Source organism: Neovison vison, chromosome 4 (genome assembly GCF_020171115.1).
Source record: "Neovison vison isolate M4711 chromosome 4, ASM_NN_V1, whole genome shotgun sequence".
Taxonomy (NCBI): Eukaryota; Metazoa; Chordata; class Mammalia; order Carnivora; family Mustelidae; genus Neogale; species Neogale vison.
In genome coordinates, this window is record NC_058094.1 from 87,339,447 (window position 1) to 87,362,879 (window position 23,433).

At 37.8% G+C, this 23,433-nt stretch overlaps 1 protein-coding gene across 8 annotated transcripts in view; it reads right to left on the bottom strand.

The window, feature by feature from the left end:
- SPIDR (scaffold protein involved in DNA repair) overlaps window positions 1–23,433 on the bottom strand; it is a 693,030-nt gene that overhangs the window by 400,176 nt on the left and 269,421 nt on the right. Inside the window, exon 1 of one of the 8 annotated variants that reach the window (XM_044245636.1) lies at window positions 10,961–11,050. The exons of the other annotated variants lie outside the window; for them this stretch is intronic. Coding sequence (XP_044101571.1) covers window positions 10,961–11,038 — 78 coding nt within the window. The 5' untranslated portion in view covers window positions 11,039–11,050. Of the gene's footprint in view, window positions 1–10,960; window positions 11,051–23,433 lie in introns of those variants that run through there. 8 annotated transcript variants of the gene reach the window in all.

Sequence of the window (23,433 nt, forward strand, 5' to 3'; positions counted from 1 at the left end):
AGACATGGGGTCTCCCATGAGAAGCCCTCTCTATTTTGATGGGTCAACATGGACTGTGTCCCTGGCACTGTAGCAGACACTTGGTTAAAGAGAATGAAGAGGATATAAGTGTATGAGGGTTACTGTTGGTGGGTGTGAACTGGTGTGTGAGTGTGCACGGTAGCACTAGAGTTTTCATCATTTGCTAATCTAAATATAAAACAAGAAGTTTACTATATTTGGCCTTTTTTGAGGATTTTATAGTTAAGCCTTTTTTAAGAGCTTAAAAAAGGACATCACTCATTCCTTACCTCCAAAAACTGCCTGGGTAGTCACCTGTTACTAGGCACGTTTGAAATAAGAAAACATAAATGAAAAAAGTTCTCAAACAAATAGCTTAGTTCCATTATACTTTTCACAATCTCATTTGCATGCTTTAATTACTGCAGGTAGCTGATAACCCACTAATAAGCACTAGACTCACATGTTTTCCCCACAGCACAAATTCTGAATAAATATTAACAGGCCACAAAAACAAACAAACAAAAACCACAAAGCAGTTTAGACTAAAAATTAACTTGCTTGAAACTAAAAATCTGTATACATTACTTGAGAACTCCAAACTCAATTCATCTTTTTGTTACAAAAAGTCTTTTCTTTTAGTATCCTAAAGTTTTACACTTCATTCCAGAGCAGGGCTTCTTAACCTCAGTACAACTGCCATTTGGGCTGGATAATGTGGTAGGAAGTCTCTTGTACACTGTAGGGTTGTTTACAAGCATACCTAGCTCCTACCAACTAGATGATAACAGCACGGTCTCACCAATCATAACTATCAAAAATGGCTTGAGACATTGCTAATGTCCCCTGGAAGACAAAATCACCCCTAAGTATGAACCGTTATCCTGGAAAAATGTCAGCAAAGAGTCAACCATATTTGGCCTGTGCTGGAGACTCACATCCAGAAGTGAAGGGAACACAGGACTTCATAGGGATGGAGAGGTCAGAACGAAATGCATTAGTTCCCCCTTCTCTTGAGGGGATACATTCCAAGACCCTCAGTAAATGCCTGAAACTACATAGTACTGCATCCTATACAGACTACGTTTTTTCATATACATACATACCAGAAATAAAACTTAATGTATAAATTAGGCACAATAAGAGATTAAAAATAACTAGTAATAATATAGAATTATAATAAAATTTATGTGAATGTGGTCTTTCTCTCAAACTCTTATAGTACTGTACTATAAGTATATCACAAGAAGTACCCTTCTTCTTTCTCTCAAACACTAATAGTACTGTACTGCAAGTACATCACAAGAAGAAGTACTCTTCTTCTTGGGATGATAAAATGCCTACTTGATGAGGTGAAGTGAGGTAAATGATACAGGCATAGTGTTAGGTTACTAACGACCTTCTGATGATAAGTCAGGAGGAGGATCATCAGCTGCCAGACTGTGGTTGATCCCAGGTAACAAACCATAGAAAGTGAAACCACAGATAAGGCGGAATACTATAGTTATAAAACAATGTGGTAGAAGGATTGTAACTCAAGTATTGCTCAGGCTCTAATGGGAAGATGTAAGAAGAACAAAGAAATCCGGGTGGGGCACAGGAAGAAGGGAAGAACTGCCACCTAAAGCTGAATGCTAAGTGTAAGTTAATTAGACAGAAAGAAGAGCAAGTACATCCCAGGGAAAAGGAACAGGAAGAAAACGAATATGAGGCCAGAGAGAACAGAGCACATGCAGGAAAATCTACAAGCAGCAGCCAAGAGAGGTTGTATGAGGCCCTGAAAACAATAGCAGGGCATTTGGCTTTATTCAGAGGCAGTGGGGGAATCACTGGCAATTTCCACAAGGGCTAATAAAATCAGATGTTAATAGGGAATGATCATCCAAAATTCTGAACAGCAGACTCTAACATGGGAGAGAGAAGGTACCAAAGACTACCAGTAGGAAAGCAGCTGGCTAGAAGTTCTTCATAATCAAAGCAGAACACAAAGAGGATGTGAGTGGGAGTAAGAATAGGAGAGGTACACTTGAAAGAAAATAAGGGAAGAGATGTAACCACACTTGAAGATTCTCACATATGAGAAAGCAGAGTGAAGACAGATTCAAAGAAGACCCTAAGCCTCTGTTTGGCTAACCAGAAAAGTGTGCTCACCTAGAAAGGGAATTAAGAAAATAATCAGTTAGAGCGATAGTTGCTGATATACATTTGGTTTTCATATGTTAATGTTCTGATGCCTATAGAATAGCTGAGGTAAAAGTGGCCAATAGGTAGCGGCTTTAAAGGTCTGGAGTTTTAATGTAGTGATATGGGATAGAGCTATAAATTCAGGAATCATCAAGACAGAAACTGTGCATTAAAGTATGTGAGTTGGAAAAGACCAATCTTCTAAATTCTGTAGAAGTGAGAAGAGAAGGTCCAGGCTATAACCGTGGGAATACCATCAACATTTAAGCTGTATTCAGGTGAGAGGAGACAGAAAAGGGTTTGGGATTCGAGAAAAAAAAGATTGCACAGCTATAAGAAAACTATGAGACCTTACAAATAGTGTGCTATGAAGAATAAATGATGCAAAATGGTCCAGCCACTTTGGAAGACAGTTGGCAGTTTCTTACTAAACTAAATATACTCTTACAATATAATCCAGCAATCGTTCTCCTTGGTATTTACCAACTTATATCCACACAAACACCTGCACACAGTTGTTTAGATCAATTACTCATAACTGCCAAAATGTGGAAGCAACCAAGTTGTCTTTCAGTAAATGAATGAGTAAACTGTGGTACATTCACACAACGGAACAGTATTCAGCACTGTAGAGAAGTGAGCTATTAATCCATGAAAAGACATAGAAGAACCTTAAATGCGTATGACTAAGTGAAAGAAGCCAAATGAAAAAGGTTACATACTGTATGATTCCAACTATATTACATTAAAAACAAACAAACAAACAAAAAAAACCTGTGGAGACAACAAACAGATCAGTGATTGCCAGCAGTTATGAGGCAAAGATGAAGAGGCAGAGTATTCTTGGATAGTGAAAATACTCTGTATGATATAATGATGAATATATGTCATTATGCATTTGTTCAAACCCACAGAATGGACAAAACCAAAGATTTAACATACACTATGGACTTTGGATGACTATGACACGCCAATGCAGGTTTAAAATTTTAACAAATGTGCAATTCTGGTAAGAGATGTTGATAATGGGGGAGGCTATAGATGCGACAGGGCAAGAGGTATATGGCAAGTGCCTAGGCCCTCCTCTCAATTACTGTAAACATAAAACTGCTCTAAAAACGTAAGTCAAAAAAATAAAAATAGGAATAAATGGAAGGGAAGGTGAAAAGAGGTGACTTAATTCTTTCAGGAAGCTTGGAAATGCTTATTTTAATTTCTTTCAAAAATAGAAAAGACAGCATAAAAAGACCCATCTGCCCAGCTATGCACATGTATGACAAAGCTGAAGTTAAAATCATGACAATGAAAGTGTACTCCAGACTCCAGTGTATCTTCCAACCACAACCATGAACTTTAAATGAACTTCCTCAACGAAGAATTCAATAGCATTAAGATTGATTAAGATTCAACAGAAATTTAGGTAGTACTTTGGAATTTCATGGCACCATGACAATCCGTCTTAGGCAGTTTTGGTTTAGGCAGTCACAACTTTAATGAGAACTAGCTAATATATAAGAGTATATTGAATGCCTACTACCCTCACATGCTCCCTAATCTGCTATAACTAATACAAGGAAATTTTCAAGTCTATCCTTGCTCTCATGTACTTACAATCAATTTAAAAACTGAAACAAGTAAAAACCAGATTAAAAATACAAAGCAATATTTGAATAATTTCAGACACATTTGGAATACAACAGATACAGGAATGGAACTCTTCTTGAGTTGAAAATTCCTGAAGAATGTGTAGAAAGTCTCATATGGACACAGAAAGGAACTAAAGCTCACCAGGCACCACCTGTTTTAGCCCAAGCCTGACAGTAAGGAACACAAATTAATTCTTTCAGAAAGGATGGGATGTGCATATGTACACACAAGTGTGTGTGGGTGTGTGCATCCAGCTACATTGGAAAACAGTGTGGAGGTTCCACAAAAGGTTAAAATTAGAGCTACCCTATGACTTATCAATTGCACTACTGGGTATTTACCCTAAAGATACAGATGTAGTGAAATGAAGGGCCATATGCACCCCAATGTTCATAGCAGCAATGTCCACAACAGCCAAACTGTGGAAGGAGCCAAGATGCCCTTCAACAGACAAACGGATAAAGAAGATGTGGTCCACACATATAACGGAATATTATTCAGCCATCAGAAAGGATGAACACCCAACTTTTACATCAACATGGATGAAACTGGATTATCCTAAGTGAAATAAGTCAAACAGAGAAAGACAATGATCATATGGTTTCACTCATTTGCAGAACATAAAGAATAGCATGGAGAACATTAGGAAAAGGAAGGGAAAAATGAAGCGGGGGAGATCAGAGCAGGAGAAGAACCATGAAAGACTATGGACTCCGGGATACAAACTGAGGACTTTAGAGGGGAGATGGGTATTGAGGAGGGCACAGAGTGCATAGAGCACTGGGTGTTATACACAAAAAAATCAATCATGGAACACTACATCAAAAGTAATGATTTACTGTATGGTGACTAACATAACATAATAAAAATTTTTTAAAAATTAAAAGAAACAGTGAAATTAATTGTGACATTATATCAAAGGATTACTATTTCTTGTCTAATCGCTCACGAAAATCACCTTTAGAAGTTCCCTCACTGTAACTCAAAATTCTTCTTGGCTCTACTCATTACCCAGTTCCAAAACCACTGCCACATTTTTAGGTTTTGGTTATAGCAAAATCCCACTTCTTGGTACCAATTTCTGTTTAAGTTCGCTCAGTCTGCCATAAAAAAATAACATAGACTAAGTGGCTTAAAAAATAGACTTTGAGATCTGTGAAGACTGAGAAGTCCAAGATCAAGGTGCCAGTCAATCTGGTTGGAATTGAGAGCTCATCCTAGCTTGCTGATGGTCACTTTCCTGCTGTGTCCTCAAAGGGCAGAGAGAAAGAGTGATCTCCCTCACGTCTTTCTCTCTTTTAAGATTTTATTTATTTGGGAAGGAGAGAGCACATGAGTGAGGGAGTAAGAGAGAGCATGAGCAGGGGGAGGGGCAGAGGGAGAAGTAGACTCTCCATTGAGCAGGGAGCCTGACACCAGGCTTGATCCTAGGATGCTAGGACCCTGACCTGAGCCAAAAGCAGACTGACTGAACTACCTAGGTGCCCCTCTTCATATCTCTTCTTATAAAGGCAGTAATTTCATCATGAGGGACCCACCCTCATGACCTAGTCAACCCCCAAAGGCTCCATCATCAAATACTATCCCAGTGAGAAGGTTTTAATATATGAATTTTTGGGAAGGGAACAAAATTCAGAACAACGCAATCTTCTTACATATTTTTAAAGGTTTTTTTTCAATTCCAATTAGTTAACAAGCACTGTCATATTATTTTCAGGTATACCATAGAGTAATTCAAAAATTCCATATATTACCTGATGCTCATCACAACCGCACTCCTTATCCCCATCACCTATTTCACCCACCTCCACCATCCTCCTCTCTGGTAACCATCAGTTTGTTCTCTATAGTGAAGAGTTTGGTCTGTCTCTGTCTCTCTTTTTTGTTTTCTCTTTACCTCTGTTATGTTTCTTTCATTCCATATATGAGTGAAATTATATGGTATTTATCTTCCTCTCTCTGACTTATTTTGCTTAGCATTATACTCTGTACTTCCACTAATATTATTTTTATAGCTGAATTAACATTCCATTGTATACATTTACATACATTGCATACATTTACATTGTCTATATTTACATGGATAAATCTTTATCCATTTATCAGTCAATTTAGGTATTGAGTTATATAAGTTCTTTATATATTTTGGATACTAACTCTTTATCAAATATGTCATTTGCAAATATCTTCTCCTATTCCACAGGTTATCTTTCAGTTTTGTTGTTTCCTTTACTATGCAAAAGCTTTTTATTTTGATTAAGTCCCAAAAGGTATTTATTCCTTTGTTTCCCTGGCCTCAGAAGACATATCTAGAATAAAGTTACTACTTGTGTTCTCTTCTAGGATTTATATGGCTTCAGGTCTCACATTACAGTCTGTAATCCAACTTGAATTTATTGTATGGTGTAAGAAGTGGTCTAGTTTCATTTTTCTACATGTAGCTGTTCAATTTTACCAACACTGTTTGTTAGAGACTGCTTTTTTTCCCCTTGGATATTCTTTCCTGTTTGGTCAAAGATTAATTGACCAAATAGTTAAGAGTTCGTTTCTGGATTCTCTATTTTGTTCCACTGATCTGCTATGTCGATGTTTGTGCCAGTACCATACTGTTTTGAATATTACATGTTTGTAATAGAACTTGAAATCCAAAATTGTGAGGTCTCCAGGTTTGCTTTTCTTTTTCAAGATTGCTTTGGCTATTTGTTCTTCCAATCCAGGGGTACAAAATGTTTTTTCCATTTCTTTTGTGTCATCTTCAATTTATCGGTGTTTCATAGTTTTCAGAATACAGGACAGGTCTTTCATCTCTTTGATTAGGTTTATTCCTAGGTATTTTATTATTTTTGGTGCAATTGTAAAAATGGGATAGTTTTCTTAATTTGTTTCAATACTGGTATAAAGAAATGCAACAGATTTCTGTGCATTGGTTTTTATCCTCCAACTTTACTGAATTTGTGTATCAGTTCTAGCAATTTTTTGTTGGAGTCTTTTCGACTTTCTACATAGAATATCAAGTCATTTGCAAATAGTGTAAGTTTGATTTCCTCCTTGCCATTTTGGATGCATTTTACTTCTTTTTGTTGTCTGACTGCTGTGGCTAGGATTTCTGGTACTATGTTGAATAACAGTGGTGAGAGAGGACATCCTTGTCTTATTCTGGACCTTAGCGGAAAAGCTCTCAATTTTCCCTCATTAAGGATGATGTTAGCTGTGGGCTTTTCATATATAGCTATTATTATGTTGAGGTATGGTTCTATATTGCTACGTACGGGCTTTTATTATGAATGGACGTTGTACTTTGTCAAATGCTTTTTCTGCATCTATTGAAATGATATGTTTCTTATCCTTTCTTATTCATGTGGTGTATCCTGTTGATGGATTAATGAATATTGAATAAGTCCCACTTGATTGAGGTGAATGATTTTTTAATGTATTGGATTCTCTTTGCTTTTATTTTATTGAGAATTTTTGCATCTCTGTTCATCAGAGATAATGACCTGTATGTATCGTTTGTAGTGGTGTCTTTATCTGTAGCGGTATCTTTGGTAGGAAGGTAATGCTGGCCATAGGATGAATTTGAAGTTTTCCTTTCACTATTTTTTTTTTAATAGTTTGAGAAGAAGAGGCATTAACTCTTCTTTAAATATGTGGTAGAAGTGGCCTGTGAAGCCTTCTGATAATGGACTTAAGTTTGTTTAGAGTTTTTTGATTACTGATTCAATTTCTTTGCTGGTTATTGGTCTGTTGAAGTTTTCCATTTCGTTTTTACTTAGTTTTTGGGAGTTTATATGTCTATTTCTAGGAACTTATCCATCTTTTCTATATTGTCCAATTTGGTGGCATATAATTTTTCATAACATTCTCATAATTATTTGTATTTTTGTGGTGTTGGTTGTCACTTCTCCTCTCTCATTTGTTACTTTATTATTTTGGGTCCTTTCTCTTTTCCTTTTAGTTTGGTAAGTCTGGCTAGATAGAGGCTTATCAATTTTACTGATTTTTTCAAAGAACCAGTTACTAGTTTCATTGGTCTGTTCTATTGTTTCTTCAGTTTCTGTATCATTTATTTTTGCTCTGAACATTATTATTATTTCTTTCCTTCTGCTAGTTTTAGGGTTTTTTTGTTGCTCTTTTTCTAGCTCCTTTATGTATAAGGTTAGGTTATTTATTTAAGATTTTTCTTGCTTCATGAGGTAAGCCTATATTGCTACAAACTTCCCTCTTAGAACCATTTTTGCTGCAGCCTAAAGGTTCTGGACTATTGTGTTTTGTTTTGCTTTTTGAAGAATTTATTTATTTGAGGGGGGGAGGGGCAGAGGGAGAAGGAAAGAATCTTAAGCAGATTCTGCACTGAATGAGGAGACAGAAGAAGGGCTTGATCCCATGACTCTGAGATTAAGACTTCAGCTAAAACCAAGAGTCAGTTGCTCAACCTACTGTGCCAACCAGATACACCAGGACCATTGTCCTTTCATTCTCATTTCTTTCTACGTATTTTTCTATTTCTTTTTATTTCCTGGTTGACCCATCCATGGTTTAGTAGCATTATTATTTATCCTCCATCTATTTATGGTCTTTCTACATTTTTTCTTGAGGTTGATTTCTAGCTTCATAACATTGTGATCAGAAAAGATGCATGGTTTACTTTGATCTTTTTGAATTTGCTGAGACTTGTTTTGTGGCTTAGCACATGATCTAGTCCGGAGAATGTTCTATACACACTTGAAAAATTCTACTCTTTTAGGATGGAATGTTTTGAATTTATCTTTTTAATCCATCTGGCCCAATGTGTCATTCAAAGTCACTGTTTCCTTGCTGATTTTCTGTTTAGATGATCTATCTATGGATTACAGTGGGTGTTAAAGTCCCCTACTATTATTCTATTATTATTGGTTAATTCCTTCATTTGATTATTAACTGTCTTATATATTTGGGTGCTATGTTGGGGTGTATAAATATTTATAATTATTAGATCTTCTTGTTGGATTGTTCCCTTTATTATTATATAGTGTCTTTATCTGTCTCTTGTTACAGTCTGTTTTAAAGTCAGACTGGGTGGATCAGCTGATTAAGCATCTGCCTTCAGCTCAGGTCATGATTCCCAGTCCTGGGATCAAGTCCCACATCAGGCTCCTTGCTTAGTGGGGAGCCTGCTTCTCCCTCTGCCTACTGTTCCCCCTGCTTATTCTTACTACATAAAACTGAAATCCCTTCTAGTACCTTAAGAAAATTTTTTCAACCAAAGAGATTTTTAATCATTATCTCTGGTAGACTGCTTAGTGTTACACAGTGACCCAGTGTACTTGGGCAACATTTTTGTTCCTTGAAAATTTTTATTCTTGGGATGCCTGGGTGGCTCAGTTGGTTAAGCAGCTGCCTTCGGCTCGGGTCATGATCCCAGCGTCCTGGGATCGAGTCCCACATCGGGCTCCTTGCTCGGCGGGGAGCCTACTTCTCTCTCTGCCTCTGCCTGCCATTCTGTCTGCCTGTGATTGCTCTCTCTCTGATAAATAAATAAAATCTTTAAAAAAAAAAAAAAAGAAAATTTTTATTCTTTACCAAATCACCATTATACAAAATGTATTACTTTACTTCAAAACTGAATATCAAGTACCAAAACAAAGCTTTATGTTTTTCTTTTGAAACATTGATATTTTCCAATATTTTCTCTTGTTTCCTTTAGAAAGTGAACCAAGTGGTGCCCTCTTAAAATTTTCATATAAAGTTACTTCTTCCAGGAATACAGCCTTACAGTATTACAGAAATAATACTGACAAGTAAATCTGAGTCTTTTGTAGCAAAAAATTTACTGCAGTGATCAAATTCACAGAGCCAAAGAGGGACTATGTAACTATAATCATTATTTGCCAATGTTTGAAATATAATAGACTTACTAGTATTGTGATTCCTTTCCTTCCCTCTGACCTAGTAACTTCAGAACTAGGAGACACCTGAATTAGTGATTAAATATCACAAATGCCAAGATTGAAATATGAGCAAGGAATAGTTCCTGTGAAATCAGTCACTGAAAGACAATGACAACAATGTAAACTGTAATTGAAGCCACCTGCAACTTATCAAAATCATAAAGTGTTCAAAATTTTCTCAGTTTCCAAAAGTGAGCAATACTGCTATAATAGACCACTGTCACAATTATTTCTGATTTCTCTTTTCAGAGAACTATCCATGGAGGAGATAGCCTTCAACATCTAAGAAGCCACAGGTGTGGCCTCATCCATGCCAAAGCAGCCATGTGTCTACTGTGATTTGCCTCAGGTAGACAAGTCACAAAAGTTGGACCAATCAGATTTTCAACTGAGAGATACAGAGTCTGGGAAGTAGAAGCCAAGACACACTAATGGTTAATCTCTAAATGAAAGATCCATGACTTCCTATCTATCACTTTTTTCTTTAAAAAAAATAAATTTAAAGTAACTATCACAAATTTTAAATTTAAAAATTAATTAGCATAATGCTTCATGCAATTCATCTGATACCCCTGAAGCTAATGTAATCCTACCTACAAATTTATCCATGGAATGTTCAGGAAAGATTCTTGTTAGCGATCTACTTGAACAATTATAGTGCTACTCCTGAACTGACGGGTCCCAATTCCTGTATATCAAATCTAAATCTAAATCCACGTATGAAAGTCTACGTGAGTAGGGTCCTCTTAGATAAAAACTGTGTCTACTAACAAAGTCAAAAAATAGAGTCCATTTACAAGAATAAGGAGTGCTTCCATGGTAAAGTTGCCTCTATGACAAATGAAGCAAATTAGTCAGATCAAATAATGCTCTTTAACATTTAGAAATTTAAAGTTTTTAACTCTGAAATATATTAAAAGGTCACACTAAAAGCAATAGTAGAATACTAGTAATAAATCATGACTTCTTATTTTTAAATGACATCTTTGTAGCTACTTACTAATTCAGCTGGTAAAACAAAGAAAAGGAAAACAGAAACTAAACTAAAATCACTCTTTTAGATAACCAATTGTATAAGACAGAAAACCGCTTACTTGACTCATATTTCATGCAAGAGTCTCAAGCCCTTGTTTTCAGCCCAGATGAGAAAGTATCCATGAGGGGAAGGGAGGCAGGTTGGTGGTGGGGGTCAGTGAGGATACCTTGTGTGCCTGATGGTGAGGAGGCATGTGCTGGCTGCACCCTGACTTGCAGGGCCAGGCATGTTCCCCATGCCACATCCTGCAGGGCACTGGTTTCTGCTCTCAGGTACTTCCCATGCAATTACTGAGCAGGCCCAGACCTGCCTTTGAAAGATCTTATGAGATCACCAAGAGTCGGGCTATGCTAAGTTCACCATGTTTATTTTGGGTTCAGCCTCCCTTTCTTAAACTCACACTATAAATGAGAATAGTAGTGGCATTTTAAGGAAAGAATCAAAGGATTTTAAGGTTTATGCCTGCTTAGAAGCTTTTAAATCTAATAATAACCAGTAAATGTTTTTAGGGAAGGTAGAAAGTAAGGACAACAACAAAAATGCCACAGAAGATAAGCTATGGCAACTGTGGCAGATAAAATGACCAAAACCAAGACAGCTCTTAAAAATTAAAGGGAATACACTGAGTCATGTACAGAACTGTCGAATCACTAAATTGTGCACTTGAAGATAATGTAACACTATGTTAACTATACTGGCATTAAAATTAAAAACAATAAATGGGGAAATAATTGAAAAAAAAATTAAAGGGAATGAAAGAGTACTGGTGACTGATTAAACCGACAAACTTACTTAGCAAATGCCTTTATTTCCACTCCCAATATTAAAATGATACTCACTCATTTAAAAAATTAATTGAGTGCCTACTATATATCAGGAATCATTCTGATATATGAATGATTTGGGGGAGGTACCAAAATTCATACCCCAGTGGTCTTTAAATTCCAATGGAATCATATACACACCCCTTAATTAACAAGGGCTGTTTTCTGGCTAGTAATCAAAAACTGCACAGTTGTGTAGAACAGCAAAACCACCAAAACGGAAAGATAATATACATCAGACTACCAGCTGCTCACAGAATTTTATTTTCTATCAGGATTAAAAATCAATAGACACAACACAATTCTAGATAATAGAGACTTAAACTATTGATAGGAAATATGCTTTCACTATTTACTTGGTATGCTTGTGACTGAAACTTTATTGATGGAAACTGGAGCCAGCTAGTGAGAAAAAACAAAAGCAATAGATTTTCTCACACACTGAAGGAAAAAAAAATCTTTTCTGAGGTAAACAGGTTTAACAAGCTACTCCCATGGTCACACCTTTGTAAACCACTTAGCTTGGCCTCTTCAAATGTGTTCCCAACCTCAAATTCCAGCACAATGAGAATGACAGAATTCAAGTCCTATAGACACGGGCTCACAAAAGCACCATCCCACCTGATCTTAAGTTCCAAAAAGAGCCTGCTCTGAGGAACCCAAAGAGAAAAGGAGAAACAGAAGGACAGAGCATATCTTAAGAGAAAAGGAGAGAGAGAGAAATTACAATGCTCTAAAGGAACCTACAGGGTCAGTCACAGTCCACCAAGCACAGCTGAGTGTGGAGAAGGTCAGAACATATGCCCAAGGACAAACATCCACAGCAAACAAGTGGTGACCTGCCCAGAACCAGGTTCACATGACCTGGCTATAGAGATTATAGAGGACAAAAAAGAAAATCACTCCCTTGTCCAAGGAAAACAGTATGTAACTGTAGAATATGGATACAGTCTGTGTATCCAGCTATTTTCTCTGTTTCAAAACATGTTCAGAGAAGGACACAGACCTGAGTTGTTCTATATTCCTGCCATCTGGTACACTCAGGTACAAGGAGCACACCTTATCCCTGGTCTGCTGGAGGGTCCTCCAACTCAAACCTACACTCAAAACTGGGGCCTCAAAACTAATAGAGAAGCCCAAATGAGAGCATGTTCTAAAAATTAATCTGTTCACTTATGCAAATGGAACCAGAGGCAGGAACAGTCTGTTTCTGGTTATGAGCTAGGCCTTTCCCCCCTCCCAACACCAAGGATTGAAATCTTACACAATGGTGGACTGGGGAGGGAAGAAAATTGAGGAAAATCAGAGAAGTCTAGAGAAGGTAGAAAGAGCTTCAACAAAAATAAGCCAGGTAAGTGCCCCAAGAAAACAAAGGCAATAAAGAAAAGCAAAAACAGTACAAGTCAAGTATGTAGTCTTATACAGTGGATCTGGGATGTGCCTCTCCAAACATAAGATCCATAAGATGTTAATAGGTATTAAGAGAAAATTATCTCTACAAATTCAGTATGAATAAACCAGGTTGAATAAAATTGAGTTGTAAAATTTCTCAGGAGCTTTTATGTATTTTTCTATTTAAATTCAAATAGTCAATCTATAGTACATTAGTTTCAGATATAGAGTTCAATAATTCATCAGTTGCATATAACATCCAGTGCTCATCACTCAGAAGCTTTTAATATGCCCATGTACCTTGTGACCTCTAAAAGGGGGCTGTAATATGTAGCGTTTCCTAAACATATTTGACTACAATTTGCCCAGTTTTAAACTGAGCATCTCATGGAACTGAAAATTGTAAAAACTTTTTATACTTTAATCATTTTAATGGAAATAACTCAGAAGTTAAGTTTTCCACAACTTATTCTACTTCTATCTTCTTAAATACCATATGCTCAATATAGTTTAATATTTTCTTGACAACTCACAATTATTCTTGCAGATAAACATTATTTTGGACTGTGAGGTAATGCACTTCTGCTTATGCCAGATGGGTTTCCTTCCCTCCATCTACAAGGCTGCTGGATGGCCTCAATTCTACCCAGGTCCAAGTCTGCAGCCTTTCAGACTGATTATCAAAGTCATAGGTTGCTTGTTTGCCTGGAGTTAAGACACCAGGAAACAGCAAAGCTTCATGCTATACATCAAGTCTAAAAGATTAATAAAATACAGATTTTGCTCTTTAGAGATTTATATCTCTTTTCAAAACTGAGTTGAGGCACTAACAGCTCTAAACACTCACTGTAAGAGTATGTGGGTGGCTCAGTTGGTTAAGCATCTGACTCTTGATTTGACTCAGGTTGTGATCTCAGGGTTGTGTGATCCAGACCTCCATCAGGCTTGGCTCAGCAGGGAGTCTACTTGAGATTCTCTCTCCCTCCCTATGGGTCTCTATTCCCACTTGTACACACACACACACACACACACGTGTGCTCTCCTTCTCTCAAATAAATAAATCTTAAAAAACAAAAAATCAAAACAAAAAAACCTCACTGCAAAGCAAATCTACTATCAGTTATTTCAGAAGCCCAGGGCCTCAGTCTACATGCAAGGTTAGCTGAAAAGGCCCTAATAAGATTTCAGGTAGATGGCTCTAACCACATCTTATACATATAGGAAGATGCTTCCTCAATGTAACCAAACCTGATCAAAATAATCCTCACAAGATAACTTCAAGGTGAAAGGACGCAAACTACATAAACTGAAACAGAGGAAGTTTAAATGATTTATATGTAGTTGTCCAGAGTCACACAAGTTAAGAAAATAATCTCAGGAATCCCCACTGTCCACATAGTATCCTACATACAACATACCAGGCTCTGTCTAGAAAATGCCAGATGAAAGAACAGGGGGAAAATTTTATACACACAAACACACACACATATATATACTTAACTTCAGCACCTAAAATATGCAGAGACACATAATGAATTATCTCTAAGGAAGAAATTTGTCCTGTATATTTTTCCATAACTATGAGGTTCAACAAAGGCAATACATCAAGTACTTTAATATTAAGAAATTTGAAAGGTGTTATGTTTCATAATGCTTATTTCATCATTATTTCAAAAACCAAGAGATAATACTTAATACACCATTGGGAATTTTATTGGCCACAATGAGCTAAAATGATATTATGGAGATAGGTCATCTCTGCAAATGATTCCTCTTTGACATTCATACAAGAATATGAACTATGAAAAAAATGCCAGACTGTTTCAGTCTCTATAAGAACTAGAAAGCGCAAAGGTAGTCCTAGAAAACTCACTCCTGAGAGAAAAAAAATATATATATATATATATATATATTTAATATATATATATATTAAACTGTGAGTTCAAACAAAACAATGTTTATTTTGGTGACATTTTAAAGACTCATGATACTACAAAGTTCTTCTGGATTGATTTATGAAGTTATGCAGGCAATTTCTTACTTGAAAATAAGATAATGTTGACTAAAATAACCAAGTCACTACAAAAAATCTGAAATATAATTACAACTAGCATTATATTATATATATAAAACTATATATATAACTAGCAGAACATTTACAATTAGCAAACATTTTGTGTTTGTTTCTGAATATCTGTCTTTCTGACCACTTATTATGGGATATTCATGAAAATGTAAACTCAGTAGGCTGAGTTGGTACAACCATGTGTATTCTCAGAAGGGCCTGTTTTCCTGACTGGCCACAGACTGGCACTTAGGAATTGATCTCTTAGAGTATTCTGACAGAATTGTTTTGCACACTCAGTACCTTGACCACACTGTACTATTCTGTCTAGATAGTCTGTGCAAACAATGTAATTTGTGGTGAACATCTGCTTTCTTTCTGAGAGACTGGAGTTTCACTATAGTGAGTCATACAAGCACAGTTATCCACATGCTTGAACTCCAATAGAAACTAAGTGAGCTTCCCTGGTAGACAACACTTAGCATATATTGCTGCAATAAATTGCTAGAGAAATTAAGTGTGTACTGTGCAACTCCTCTGGAAGAGGACTCTTAGAAACTCATGCCTGGTTTCATTTGTGTTGCTTCTGGTGTACCTTTTCCCTTTGTTGACTTTGCTTTGTGCCCTTTGCTATAATAAATCATAGCCCAGGGACGCCTGGGTGGCTCAGTTGGTTGGACAACTGCCTTCGGCTCAGGTCATAATCCTGAAGTCCCGGGATCAGGTCCCGCATCGGGTTCCCAGCTCCACGGGGAGCCTGCATCTCTCTCTGACCTTCTCCTCGTTCATGCTCTCTCTCACTGTCTCTCTCTCAAATAAATATATAAAATCTTTAAAAAAAAAAAATCATAGCCCAAGTATAATGACTTCCAGTCCTATAATGACTTCCAGCAAACCACTAACCCTGAGGATTGTCTGAAGGATCCCAGACATATAGTTTATAAGATTTTCTTATTTTTAACATAACTTCCATCATTTGAATAGAGTCAGAAATAAAAGCTAATCTAATCCTGGCAATCAGGTATGGCTGGATATATCACTTTTAATAATGTGTATTCAAGACAGAGAAATACATTCCCCATTCATGGAAGCCATTCAAGGTTAGATGAATAGGTTTTAAAGCAAATCACCATCGACACAGAGGTTGGCAAAATTTTCTGTAAAGGACCATACACTATTTTAGGCTTCTGAGTCTTTTACAAATACTTAACTCTGAAATTATAGAATGAAAGCAACTACAGACAACACATAAATGAGTAAGAGTGACTGAATTCCAGTAAAAATTTCCAAAGACAGGTAAGGGACCTGATCTGGTCCCTTAAGCGATAGTTTGTCAACCCCAGTGCAGAAAAGGTGAGTTTCAATAAAAATGACTTTTCTCAATTTCTCTTCAAGTTAAGAAAAAGTACAGATTAAAAAATAGTAGAGGAAGGAGTCAAGATGGCGGAGAAGTAGCAGGCTGAGACTACTTCAGCTAGCAGGAGATCAGCTAGATAGCTTATCTAAAGAGTGCAAACACCTGCAAATCCATCGGCAGATCGAAGAGAAGAAGAACAGCAATTCTAGAAACCGAAAAACAACCACTTTCTGAAAGGTATGACTGGCAGAGAAATGAATCCAAACTAACGGGAAGATAGACCCCGGGGGGAAGGGCCAGATCCCACAAGCGGCGGAGCAATGGAGCACAAAATTGGGACTTTTAAAAGTCTGTTCCGCTGAGAGACATCGAACCAGAGGCTAAACCAGGGCGAAGCCCACGTGGGTTGAGCGTGGCCTCAGGTCCCACAGATTCACAGAAGGATTGGGGGTGTCTGAGTGTCGCAGAGCTTGCGAGTATTGGAGCGAGAAAGCCGGCTGCAGAGACAGAGCCGACAGTAAGCTCGCAGTTCGGGGTTACCTTGAACCGGTCGCAGTCTCGTGAGGTCGGAGTACAGCCGAAGGTCAGGCAGACGGGAGTTACTGGGTGCTGTTCTCTGAGGGCGCACTGAGAAGTGGGGCCCCGGGCTCTCGGTTCCTCTGGGCCGGAGACCAGGAGCCCGCCATTTGTATTCCCGTCCTCCGGAACTCTACGGAAAGTGCTCAGGGAACAAAAGCTCCTAAAAGCAAACCCGAGCGGATTACTCAGCCCGGCCCCTGGTAAGGGCGGTGTAATTCCGCCTGGGGCAAAGACACTTGAGAATCACTACACCAGGCCCCTCCCCCAGAAGATCAACAAGAAATCAAGCCAAGACCAAGTTAACCTACCAAGGAGTGCGGTTTCAATACCAAGGAGAGCAGCAGAATTCCAGAGGAGGAGAAAGCAAAGCACGGAACTCATGGCTTTCTCCCTGTGATTTTTTAGTCTTGCAGTTAAAGTAATTTTTTTCTTTTTCATTTTTTTTTCTCTTCTACTTTTACCCTTTTCATTTTTAATGATTTTTAACTAGTTTATCTAATATATATATTTTTTCTTTTTCATACTTTTCTTTATTCGTTTTCTATTTTTTAATTCTTTTCTTTTCTTTTTCTTTGTTTTTGAACCTCTTTTTATCCCCTTTCTCCCCCCGCACGATTAGGGATCTCTTCTGATTTGGTTAAAGCATATTTTCCAGGGGTTGTTGCCACCCTTTTAGTATTTTACTTGCTCCTTCATATACTCTTATCTGGACAAAATGACAAGGTGGAAAAATTCACCACAAAAAAAAAGAACAAGAGGCAGTACCGAAATCTAAGGACGCAATCAATACAGACGTTGGTAATATGTCAGATCTAGAGTTCAGAATGACAATTCTCAAGGTTCTAGCCGGGCTCGAAAAAGGCATGGAGGATATTAGAGAAACCCTCTCGGGAGATATAAAAGCACTCTCTGGAGAAATAAAAGAACTAAAATCTAACCATGTTGAAATCAAAAAAGCTATTAATGAGGTGCAATCAAAAATGGAAGCTCTCACTGCTAGGATAAATGAGTCAGAAGAAAGAATTAGCGACATAGAAGACCAAATGACAGAGAATAAAGAAGCTGAGCAAAAGAGGGACAAACAGATACTGGACGACGAGGGGAGAATTCGAGAGATAAGTGACACCATAAGACGAAACAAGATTAGAATAATTGGGATTCCAGAAGAAGAAGAAAGAGAGAGGGGAGCAGAAAGTATACTGGAGAGAATTATTGGGGAGAAGTTCCCCAATATGGCAAAGGGAACGAGCATCAAAATTCAGGAGGTTCAGAGAACACCCCTCAAAATCAATAAGAATAGGCCCACACCCCGTCACCAAATAGTAAAATTTACAACTCTTAGTGACAAAGAGAAAATCCTGAAAGCAGCCCGGGAAAAGAAGTCTGTAACAGGGGCGCCTGGGTGGCTCAGTGGGTTAAGCCGCTGCCTTCGGCTCAGGTCATGATCTCAGGGTCCTGGGATCGAGTCCCGCATCGGGCTCTCTGCTCAGCGGGGAGCCTGCTTCCTCCTCTCTCTCTCTTCCTGCCTCTCTGCCTACTTGTGATCTCTCTCTGTCAAATAAATAAATAAAATCTTTAAAAAAAAAAAAAAAAAGAAGAAGTCTGTAACATACAATGGTAAAAATATTAGATTGGCAGCTGACTTATCCACAGAGACCTGGCAGGCCAGAAAGAGCTGGCATGATATTTTCAGAGCACTAAACGAGAAAAACATGCAGCCAAGAATACTATATCCAGCTAGGCTATCATTGAAAATAGGAGGAGAGATTAAAAGCTTTCAGGACAAACAAAAACTGAAAGAATTTGCAAACACCAAACCAGCTCTATAGGAAATATTGAAAGGGGTCCTCAAAGCAAAGAGAGAGCCTACAAGTGGTAGATCAGAAAGGAACAGAAACAATGTACAGTAACAGTCACCTTACAGGCAATACAATGGCACTAAGTTCATACTTCTCAATAGTTACCCCTGAATGTTAATGGGCTAAATGCCCCAATCAAAAGACACAGGGATATCAGAATGGATAAAAAAACAAAACCCATCTATATGTTGCCCCCAAGAAACTCATTTTAAGCCCGAAGACACCTCCAGATTTAAAGTGAGGGGGTGGAAAAGAATTTACCATGCTAATGGACATCAGAAGAAAGCAGGAGTGGCAATCCTTATATCAGATCAATTAGATTTTAAGCCAAAGACTATAATAAGAGATGAGGAAGGACACTATATCACACTCAAAGGGTCTGTCCAACAAGAAGATCTAACAATTTTAAATATTTATGCCCCCAACGTGGGAGCAGCCAACTATATAAACCAATTAATAACAAAATCAAAGAAACACACCAACAATAATACAATAATAGTAGGGGACTTTAACACTCCCCTCACTGAAATGGACACATCATCCAAGCAAAAGATCAACAAGGAAATAAAGGCCTTAAACGACACACTGGACCAGATGGACATCACAGATATATTCAGAACATTTCATCCCAAAGCAACAGAATATACATTCTTCTCTAGTGCACATGGAACATTCTCCAGAATAGATCACATCCTCGGTCCTAAATCAGGCCTCAACCGGTATCAAAAGATTGGGATCATTCCCTGCATATTCTCAGACCACAATGCTCGGAAGCTAGAACTCAACCACAGGAGGAAGTTTGGAAAGAACCCAAATACATGGAGACTAAACAGCACCTTTCTAAAAAATGAATGGGTCAACCGGGAAATTAAAGAAGAATTGAAAAAAATCATGGAAACAAATGATAATGAAAACACAACGGTTCAAAATCTGTGGGACACAACAAAGGCAGTCCTGAGAGGAAAATATATAGCGGTACAAGCCTTTCTCAAGAAACAAGAAAGGTCCCAGGTACACAACCTAACCCTACACCTAAAGGAGCTGGAGAAAGAACAAGAAAGAAACCCTAAGCCCAGCAGGAGAAGAGAAATCACAAAGATCAGAGCAGAAATCAATGAAATAGAAACCAAAAAAAAAAAAAAAAAATAGAACAAATCAATGAAACTAGGAGCTGGTTCTTTGAAAGAATTAATAAAATTGATAAACCCCTGGTCAGACATATCAAAAAGAAAAGAGAAAGGACCCAAATAAATAAAATCATGAATGAAAGAGGAGAGATCACAACTAACACCAAAGAAATACAAACTATTATAAGAACATACTATGAGCAACTCTACGCCAACAGATTTGACAATCTGGAAGAAATGGATGCATTCCTAGAAACATATAAACTACCACAACTGAACCAGGAAGAAATAGAAAGCCTGAACAGACCCATAACCAGTAAGGAGGTTGAAATCGTCATTAAAAATCTCCAAACAAACAAAAGCCCAGGGACAGACGGCTTCCCGGGGGAATTCTACCAAACATTTAAAGAAGAACTAATTCCTATTCTCCTGAAACTGTTCCAAAAAATAGAAATGGAAGGAAAACTCCCAAACTCATTTTATGAGGCCAGCATCACCTTGATCCCAAAACCAGACAAGGATCCCATCAAAAAAGAGAGCTATAGACCAATACCTTTGATGAACACAGATGCGAAAATTCTCACCAAAATACTAGCCAATAGGATTCAACAGTACATTAAAAGGATTATTCACCACGACCAAGTGGGATTTATTCCAGGGCTGCAAGGTTGGTTCAACATCCACAAATCAGTCAATGCGATACAACACATCAATAAAAGAAAGAACAAGAACCATATGATACTCTCAATAGATGCTGAAAAAGCATTTGACAAAGTACAGCATCCCTTCCTGATCAAAGCTCTTCAAAGTGTAGGGATAGAGGGCACATACCTCAATATCATCAAAGACATCTATGAAAAACCCACTGCAAATATCATTCTCAATGGAGAAAAACTGAAAGCTTTTCCGCTAAGGTCAGGAACACGGCAGGGATGTCCATTATCACCACTGCTATTCAACATAGTACTAGAAGTCCTAGCCTCAGCAATCAGACAACAAAAGGAAATTAAAGGCATCCAAATCGGCAAAGAAGAAGTCAAACTATCACTCTTTGCAGATGATATGATACTATATGTGGAAAACCCAAAAGACTCCACTCCAAAACTGCTAGAACTTGTACAGGAATTCAGTAAAGTGTCAGGATATAAAATCAATGCACAGAAATCAGTTGCATTTCTCTACACCAACAACAAGACAGAAGAAAGAGAAATTAAGGAGTCAATCCCATTTACAACTGCATCCCAAACCATAAGATACCTAGGAATAAACCTAACCAAAGAGGCTAAGAATCTATACTCAGAAAACTATAAAGTACTCATGAAAGATATTGAGGAAGACACAAAGAAATGGGAAAATGTTCCATGTTCCTGGATTGGAAGAATAAATATTGTAAAAATGTCTATGCTACCTAAAGCAATCTACACATTTAATGCAATTCCTATCAAAGTACCATCCATCTTTTTCAAAGAAATGGAACAAATAATCCTAAAATTTATATGGAACCAGAAAAGACCTCGAATAGCCAAAGGAATATTGAAAAAGAAAGCCAAATTTGGTGGCATCACAATTCCGGACTTCAAGCTTTATTACAAAGCTGTCATCATCACGACAGCATGGTACTGGCACAAAAACAGACACATAGATCAATGGAACAGAATAGAGAGCCCAGAAATAGACCCTCAACTCTATGGTCAACTAATCTTCGACAAAGCAGGAAAGAATGTCCAATGGAAAAAAGACAGCCTCTTCAATAAATGGTGTTGGAAAAATTGGACAGCCACATGCAGAAAAATGAAATTGGACCATTTCCTTACACCACACACGAAAATAGACTCAAAATGGATGAAGGACCTCAATGTGAGAAAGGAATCCATCAAAATCCTTGAGGAGAACACAGGCAGCAACCTCTTCGACCTCAGCCGCAGCAACATCTTCCTAGGAACATCGCCAAAGGCAAGGGAAGCAAGGGCAAAAATGAACTATTGGGATTTCATCAAGATCAAAAGCTTTCGCACAGCAAAGGAAACAGTTAACTAAATCAAAAGACAACTGACAGAATGGGAGAAGATATTTGCAAACGACATATCAGATAAAGGACTAGTGTCCAAAATCTATAAAGAACTTAGCAAACTCAACACCCAAAGAACAAATAATCCAATCAAGAAATGGGCAGAGGACATGAACAGACATTTCTGCAAAGAAGACATCCAGATGGCCAACAGACACATGAAAAAGTGCTCCATATCACTCGGCATCAGGGAAATACAAATCAAAACCACAATGAGATATCACCTCACACCAGTCAGAATGGCTAAAATCAACAAGTCAGGAAATGACAGATGCTGGCGAGGATGCGGAGAAAGGGGAACCCTCCTACACTGTTGGTGGGAATGCAAGCTGGTGCAACCACTCTGGAAAACAGCATGGAGGTTCCTCAAAATGTTGAAAATAGAACTGCCCTATGACCCAGCAATTGAACTACTGGGAATTTACCCTAAAGACACAAACGTAGTGATCCAAAGGGGCACGTGCACCCGAATGTTTATAGCAGCAATGTCCACAATAGCCAAACTATGGAAAGAACCTAGATGTCCATCAACAGATGAATGGATCAAGAAGATGTGGTATATATACACAATGGAATACTATGCAGCCATCAAAAGAAATGAAATCCTGCCATTTGCTACAACATGGATGGAACTAGAGCGTATCATGCTTAGCGAAATAAGTCAAGCAGAGAAAGACAACTACCATATGCTCTCCCTGATATGAGGAAGTGGTGATGCAACATGGGGGCTTAAGTGGGTAGGAGAAGAATAAATGAAACAAGATGGGATTGGGAGGGAGACAAACCATAAGTGACTCTTAATCTCACAAAACAAACTGAGGGTTGCTGAGGGGAGGGGGGTTGTGAGAAGGGGGGTGGGGTTATGGACATTGGGGAGGGTATGTACTTTGGTGAGTGCTGTGAAGTATGTAAACCTGGCGATTCACAGACCTGTACCCCTGGTGATAAAAATATATGTTTATAAAAAATAAAAAAATTTATTAAAAAAATAGTAAAACAAACAAAAGTAAGGAAAATACTAAGTTTTCTTCTCTCATTACTCAATGAATAAACATAAATTGTCTAAATTTAAAGTTTAAATAAATTATAAAGTTCAACTTAGTATTTACTGATACCACTATGACTTCAGTACAACATTAGTTATGAAGAGAAAACCCAAGAACAAGACTGCTTAGGAGTGCCATTCAGTTGGGTGACCAACTCTTGATTTTAGCTCAGGTCATGATCTCAGGGTCGTGGGATCAAGCCCTGTGTTGGGCTCCATGTTCATCAGGAAGTCTGTTTGGGATTCTATCCTTCACTCTCCCTGAACTTTCTCTAAAGTAAATAAGAAAAGAAAGAAAAGAAACAAATGAAAGAAAAGGAAGA